Here is a 7,912-nt window from a genome sequence, read left to right on the forward strand (position 1 = left end):
TATATCTATCATGGCTCATTAATTATAACAAATGTACAAATGTTGTTAATAATAGGGGAAACTGGGTGTAGGGCATGTGGAAACTGTACTAGTTTGATGTTTCTGTAGCTTTACATCTGTTCTAAAATTTACAGTTTATTTAAAAATGAGTAAGATGATATATTCTTCTGAGCCACCTGTCCAGTTTTGTTACCTGAACTGGAATGAAACTCAAAACTGCCTTCCCTTTATCATTAGTCAGTTAAAGATGGGAAATATTGTAGTTTGCTTTTTCTTGGTAGCTGTGGCCATCCATCTATCAACCAACTTGATCCATCCATCCATGCATCCATCTAGAATTCATGTATTGAGCCTTGAATGTATGTCATGCTCTGGGGATTCAGAGCTCCTAGAAAGATAACTGGTTCCTAGAAAGAACCTGCCCTCAAATGTTCTTAAAATACAGTAAGAAAGGGGACAAACACATGATGTGCAGGCTGTTGTTAATATACCTGGGCTCTTGTTGCTCTCATGATAGGGGTTCTGCTTTGCTCCTCCCAAATATGTTAGGAGAGTCTCCTCCCTTACCCTAACTCTGGACTCTTTCAAAGGAGTTGGCTCTTTTGGTTACCTTTAAATTGTGTGGTTTTTTAAGTGACCGTACATTTTTCTTGGGCCTCCAAATGTAGCCTTGGTCTTGTAATAATCTTCTCTTCTAAGATGCGTGGAAGAATTTAGATGGTAGCTGGTGCTGTACCCAAAAGCGTTCTAATGATTCAGAAGACAGTGTCACATCTTAGGAAAGCACATCTTGGTCTCATTGTGAATTCTTTGGGGATGTTCCCCTCCCTCTTAAGATCTGTTTGGAGGCTTTGCTCTCATCCCCTTGATTGTCTTATTTCTGGTGCTGTGGGGATCAGGCCTTGCTTCTGTGGTCTCATTCATTCACTCATTCATCAATCAGTTTAGCGCATGCCTACTTCAGGGCTTTTGTACTTGGCATTTCCCTGCTTGTGGTTCTTTTCATAGATGCCTTTCATTCAGTCTGTATTTGAATTTCAGTCTTGAGAGATGCCTTTTTGGTAACTGTTTAACTATAGCTACCTTTCCCCAACTCCATCACTCTCTAACTCATTGCATTGCTTTTTTTCATAACACTTCTCTCCTGACATTTATTATATATTTGCTCATTGTCTTTCTCTTCTAGAAAATCAGCTTACAAGGGTGGGAGCTTTATTATTTTGTTTAGTGCTCTCTTCTCAGTATCAACAACAGTCTAGGACTGTTTGGCTACCTGACTTTGCCACCCTAGGTAAGTTTCTTGGAGACACTATAGCCTGTTGATTCAGCTGTGTTACTTTGGTTAGAATTCTACCTCCCTCACTTAACTGTTACCCCAAGAAGGTTATTTAACCTCTCTGTATCTCCATTTCATCTTTTAAAATGGGGATATTAGTACTTACCTTATGCAGTTGTTGTGAGAAGTGGCTGAGTTATTACTTGTTAAGCACCTAGAACAGAGTATAGCACACGGTTATCATCATTTCTTTGTCTCCTTGTGCTATTCTGTTAAACTACATCAACAGGTTTAGGACACATGTGAGAAACAAGAGGCAGAAAGTTGTTTAAGGTGTTTGTAGGTTATGAAATAGCATGACATCTTTCGTGAAACTCCTAATTTCATTGGAAGACAGTGCTTTCCTTAAGGAACAGCACAGTACAAATCATTCTTCTGGTGTTGTCACAGCTGGATTCTTACTTCCCATCAAGCACAATAAAATGAGGGGAAAATGCGTGAGCACTGCAGTTTTACAGTAAAGTGTCGTGATATATGATATTAAGCACATAGCATAACATCGTTCTATTCATCTCAATTATGCCTTAAATAAACCACCTTGATTTTCATTGATGATGTGGAAATATGGAGGCAGGGGCCCCAAGAATCTGTGAGAACCCAATTGATACTTAATTTCATTCATTTTCTAGTAATTGGGGTGGAGGGCTGGAAGTATGGGCAGAATTATTTCAAAGAGAAATTTTGTTTTTCCTTTTTCAAATAAGTAACAAAAAATAAAGTTGTGCTCCTCAGGAAAAAAAAATTTACTAGCTCATTTCTTTCACTGACTAAAAAGTGTAAAAATAAGTTTTTAATTAACATGGAGGGTTTTTTTCTTTTTCCCTTTTGTTTTAGGATCAGATTTTATTAAGACCTCTACTGGAAAAGAAACAGTAAATGCCACTTTCCCGGTAGCTATAGTAATGCTACGGGCCATTAGAGATTTCTTCTGGAAAACTGGAAACAAGGTATATTATTGCCAGCAAATCTTTCTTTAGAGTAAAGAGAATGTTATTTATAATACTAGTTACAGCCACAAAAACTGTCTTTATATGCAGAAGGTGTGAATGAGTTACCTTTATGAAGATAAATGTTTAATTTACCTTTCATTACAAAAGAACACATTCATGGAGAAAAATGTGCGATTAACAGAAAGTGAGTGTGAGTGTGGGAGTAAGTATGTGTGATCAAGATGTAAACTCACTTTATGTGCTTTTATTAACTGAAGACAATTTTATCACTGACAAGAGATTCCTAAATGGGTTCTTTAACGAACTAATTCTGCTACAACACAGAGGCTTTCTGGTAAGGCGTTGGCCAGCGAAAACAGGTTAATGCAGAAATTAAACTTCCTTGAGGAATGGAAAGAATTGCAGAGTAACATTTATTGAATGATAAGCTGTGGTGGTGATATGAAAAGTATGCAATATAATGGGAAATAATCTTTTCCTGTCATTATTGAAGGACACACATAAATTGGTTTTTCTGTTGGGAAACCCCCGGTCCAGAAAAACTTATTACTTTTAATAATATGAGGTGAAGAGAAAATTCTCGAGGAGATGAACTTATTAAACAAAATAATGAAATGCTGTGAAACAGCAGGGAAAAGGTAGCTAGACGTTATATAGCTCTTGAATTAAATATCCATTTTTGCGTTTTATGGCAGTTGGATGTGCTCTTTGGAAGACTGTTAAGCTGAGGAGGGTATGTGCTAGCTTTTGTCAGCTTTTCGAAAAATAATACATATTTTTTTGAAACATATGAAGTTAAAAAGAAAAATGCGTATGAGGTATTTTTTTAAATGAGTTTGGATTTTCTTTTTCACTTCCAGTTGCCAGTTGCTTGTTTAGCTGCAAATTATCTGAAAGGATTTTTTTTTTTTTTTTTAAACATCACTGGTGAGAAAGGTAGTTTGGTTTTCTTTTGTTTTTGTTTTTGTTTTGTTTTGTTTTGTTTAATGAGACTGCCCCTCCTCAGAAGGCATCTTTTAAAACCAATCTCTGGATTTCTGCCAAATGGAAACCCGAAAAAGACCTCTCTAACCTTTTGCCAACTAGATGTGATGACTTCATATGTGACTGTATCTTCAGTTCATTTTGGAACTGGAGACCGTTTTTAGAATGTACTGGGTTTGAGAGGAGGTGAACTCCTTCCAGAATTTTCTCCTTCAGAAAAAGTTCCTGTCTTAAAAAAGCACAAATAGGAAAAATAGCTACTGTGACCTTACATATGACAGTTGACTCCATTTGAGTAACCTCTTCTTTCAGTTTTGCCTTTCTGCACTGACCCAGTTAAAAAAATATTTAGCTGTTAAAAAAGAGACTCTATCTTGGGTCCCCTCAGCTGAGACCACCACCATTCGTTTAGACCGCTGGTTCTTATTTTCTGCAAAAGTACAACGAAATAAATGTGAAGCTTTTTATGTTTGTAGATGCCTGGGCCCCTCATCCCTTGCACTTCCAGAGGAGAAGTAATCCTCAGGTATCTATATGTTTCGGAAGCTCTGTAGTCAGGGTTAAAACTCACCATTGGAGACACCGTCCTGCTGTGTTCTCAACAAACATGTTCCGAGTAGTTAACTGTGTGCCATGTTACCCTCTGTTAACAAGGATGCAAAATGAGCAAGGCCCTTCCCAGGAGAGCTCAGGACAACAAGCAAAGAATTTCAATAAAAGTTTTAAGTGCTCCATGTTCTAGGCCAGAGTGTAGTAAGAAGGGACTCTTTGCTGCCTCTCAGTGCTTGTTTTTAATTGTATGGGCCTCTTCCTCAGGTAATAAACAAAGTTCATCCCAGTTTTATTAGGAAACAGACAGATGCAAGTCAAATCCCATTCATTTGAGTCACGTTTGATTTCACACAGTGAGGACCTGTGTATGTATCTGCAAATCAGGAGCATCCTCTCAGGTTGTTGACAAGTTGCCTGGGAAGCCCTCACACTGTAAACTTTCTACATCATTGATTTAAGGGGTGTTTTAAAATCTGATGGGCCGTCTTCCAGACCATGATTAGTGTCACTCTGAGCAGCAGAGGTTTAATATTTCATAACTGATTTCATTGCAGATTTATGTTTTCCATATTCTCTCCCTTAAAAAAAAAAAGGATAAACTTATGCTAGAACCTCTCTTTAGAAATGTTGCCAAACAGACTTGCTGACACAACTGAACTGTATAGAAAAATCTATATGCAGCATAGCCTAATTGACAGAAATGCGCTTATGATTAACATGTATGCTAATACCAGCTAATTGATTTGGGGGGCCTATTCATACTAGTCTCATCCTATGTATCTCCCATACTCACCCCATGTCCCTATAGTCTTTCAGAGCCTCCTGAGCTCCTGGGTAATAGGCAGGTAGGGTTAGGATCAATGGACGGCTGCTGCTTAGCTGTGTGGCGATGAGTGACTGAGGCAGGGAGACCAAACAAGAGACTGACCGATGTTAGGGAGAACCAATGAGGGTCTAAACTAAACCAGCAGAAGTGAGAGGATGAAGGAAGCGTGTGGGGGTGGGGCGACCTACAGAAGTTAAGGTGGGAAGATTGGGAGGACTTGACCGTTGATTGATTGTGTGTGGTGTAGTGGGGAAAATGGCGGCGTCCAGGTTAACCCTGAGTTTTCAAGCATGTATGGGACCATTCATTTATTGTCTCTCTTGTTTAGCATTCTTAAAGCCATTAACCCCATGTTGGGGCTACCTATTGAATCAATGGCTCTCAGGGTTCAAACGCCTGAGTTTTAGTTCTTGGGCTGTGCTATGTTTTCTCGATTGTTCCTGTCTGTAGATTCTCTCCTCTACTGGATTCAAGTTCTTGAGACAAGTAAATCCAGATAAGCAGGTTTTACTGTTTATAGAACACATTTATCCATTTCTAATGGACTCAGGGACATCATTTGTAAACATCAGTTATTGGCTGAGTCGTGCTGTTTTATGTTCACCTTCAAAGACTACTGAACTGTGAAGAGCTCCTACGCTGTCTTTTTCTGCTGTGCTTTTTCGACTGCTCTGGCTGCTTCATAGAACTCTTTCCACTTACGACTTGGAAAAAAGTCCTTACACTAAAGTTGGTGAAAATAACTGTCAACTCTCCTCCCTGATTGCTGCCAGTTTGGTTCGTGTGGTCTCCCTGATTCTCTTCTCTTATTTTCAGTACATGAGTGTGCCTTTTGCATCTCAGGATGAAGGGCTGAGAGGTGACTAGACAGGCTTACTTGTAGAAATGTAGGACGAATGGGCTTTTGTGATCTCTGTTTTCCTTATTTATTGACACCTCTCTTGTTTATCCCCAGTTCACAGCTATAGTCTAGATGGTTGAAGTTTATGACTTTCCAATAAGTGCAATGTTAATGAGGGTTATTAACGCTCATTAGTGTCTCCTTAGAAGCAGTGACATTCTTTCCATTAATCTTGGAAAAGTCATTTTGTAGTGTGAATGGGCGTGAGTCAGTGATCTAAGCTCTTATGCTGGGTGAAGTGAAATAGACTTTAAAAAAAAGGGAGAGTTGGGATGCCTGGGTGACTACTTTTTAAGCGTCTGCCTTTGGCTCAGGTCATGATCCCAGGGTCCTGGGATCGAGCCCCTCATCGGGCTCCCTGCTCCGTGGGAAACCTGCTTCTCCTTCTCCCACTCCCCCTGCTTGTGATCCCCCTCTTGCTGTGTCTCTCTCTCTTTGTCAAATAAATAAAATCTTTGAAAAGAGAGAGAGGGAATTGAGATCCTATATTAACGCAGTACCATTTTTTTGTTGTTAAGGATTTGATTCAGTTTTGATAGGGAGTGAAAGCAAGAGTGTGCATGAGCAGGGGGAGGAGCAGAGGGAGAGACTCTCCTGCAGACTCTATGCGGAGTGTGGAGCCTGACGAGGGTATGGATCCTGGAACCCTGAGATCCTGACCTGAGCCAAAACCAAGAGTTGGAAGCTCAACCAACTAAGCCACCCAGGTGCACCCATGCAGTATCTTTTTTTTTTTTTTAAAGATTTTATTTATTTAGTTGACAGAGATCACAAGTAGGCAGAGAGGCAGGCAGAGAGAGAGGAGGAAGCAGGCTCCCCGCTAAGGAGAGAGCCCGATGTGGGGCTCGATCCCAGGACCCTGAGATCGTGACCTGAACCAAAAGCAGAGGCTTTAACCCAGGCACCACCCAGGTGCCCCTGCAGTACCATTTTTTAAAGATTTCCAGTGATAATAAACCTTGTTCTCTTTCCCACCTTCCCTTGTAGGTAGGCTTTAAACCAGCAGGAGGCATCCGCAATGCCAAGGATTCCCTTGCTTGGCTCTCTCTCGTGAAGGAGGAGCTGGGCGATGAATGGCTGACGCCAGAACTCTTCCGAATAGGCGCCAGTACGCTGCTTTCGGACATTGAGAGACAGGTGTGTAGTAATCCATTGTCCTTATGACAGATCGACAAGTGTGTTTTTGAGAAAGAAATGAAACATTCCCTGTTGGGCTATGAGAACCAGAGAAAGCAACTCATCTGATTTACCTCATTGCACCCAAACTTCTGCTTTCGTCCAAGCAAACTTCCACCTGAAGCAGGTTGAATGGAGAATCTGCTGAAATGCAAAATAATATGGGGCTTTATAATGAAACATGATTTACAATTATTATTATTTAATAGTATAATTATTAATTGATATATATGATGCATGATAATTATTAATTAGCCAAACTCTGATTTTCCTCACAGATTTACCATCACGTGACTGGAAGATATGCGGCCTATCATGATCTTCCGATGTCTTAAGTCAGTGACCAGTTCCAGGAGAGTTCTTTATAGCAATGTTTAAAATGTGTTTTTCTATGTAATTGCGAAAATTGTTTGATTAAAATGTGAGGGAATGGATAGGTAACTGACTTTTTTTCCCTTAAAACTTTCACTGAATTTAATTCAAAGAGTGAAAGAAAAAAACAACAACTAATCTGTATATGATATTCTTTTCAGGCAACACTAAAGTAGTCCTAATTACTTGAAGATCTGTATTGTTAATTTTGTGAAGATTTTCTCTTAAAAATTTGGAGTAAAATATTAATGATAGCTTTGACAACATTAAATTCCAAGGAGAAAAAAAATGTTAAACTGCCCAAGAAACGTGCCTTATTGAAAGAAAATGCAGCATCCTGAGCTGCTGGCCGTACTCGTATGACTTCAGAAGTCACTGACTTGGCACTAATTTCCTGCCAAGAAAATCTGTCTTTTGATTTTTGCAACACATACACTCTTTGATTAGTTGTTTTGCTAATGAAACCTCTGTCATCGTTTCATGATATTATGGCTATTGCATTTTTAAAATAAAAAATCCCTGTAGGGGACGCCTGGATGGCTCAGTTGGTTAAGCGGCTGCTCTCGGCTCAGGTCATGATCCCAGTGTCCTGGGATCGAGTCCCACATCGGGCTCCTTGCTCGGCAAGCAGCCTGCTTCTCCCTCTGCCTCTGCCTGCCTCTCTGTCTGCCTGTGCTCGCTCGCTCTCTCTCCCTCTGTCCCTGACAAATAAATAAATAAAATCTTTAAAAAAAAAAAAAATCCCTGTAGTTTATTTTTTTGAAAAAAAAAACACAAAACACTTTGAATTGTAACAATACCTACTAAAAAATGAA

The 7,912-nt window shown here is 39.6% G+C and overlaps 1 protein-coding gene across 1 annotated transcript in view; it reads left to right on the forward strand.

Annotated features, from left to right (window-relative positions):
- Positions 1-7,626, forward strand: part of DERA (deoxyribose-phosphate aldolase) — a 114,489-nt gene extending 106,863 nt beyond the window's left edge. Inside the window, exons 7-9 of the mRNA XM_059402671.1 lie at positions 2,171-2,283; positions 6,537-6,686; positions 7,004-7,626. Of these exons, the coding sequence (XP_059258654.1) occupies positions 2,171-2,283; positions 6,537-6,686; positions 7,004-7,060 (320 nt within the window). The 3' untranslated portion in view covers positions 7,061-7,626. The remainder of the gene's footprint in view (positions 1-2,170; positions 2,284-6,536; positions 6,687-7,003) is intronic.
- The last annotated feature ends 286 nt before the right edge of the window (positions 7,627-7,912 follow it).

This window comes from Mustela nigripes, chromosome 6, assembly GCF_022355385.1.
Source record: "Mustela nigripes isolate SB6536 chromosome 6, MUSNIG.SB6536, whole genome shotgun sequence".
Lineage (NCBI taxonomy): Eukaryota > Metazoa > Chordata > Mammalia > Carnivora > Mustelidae > Mustela > Mustela nigripes.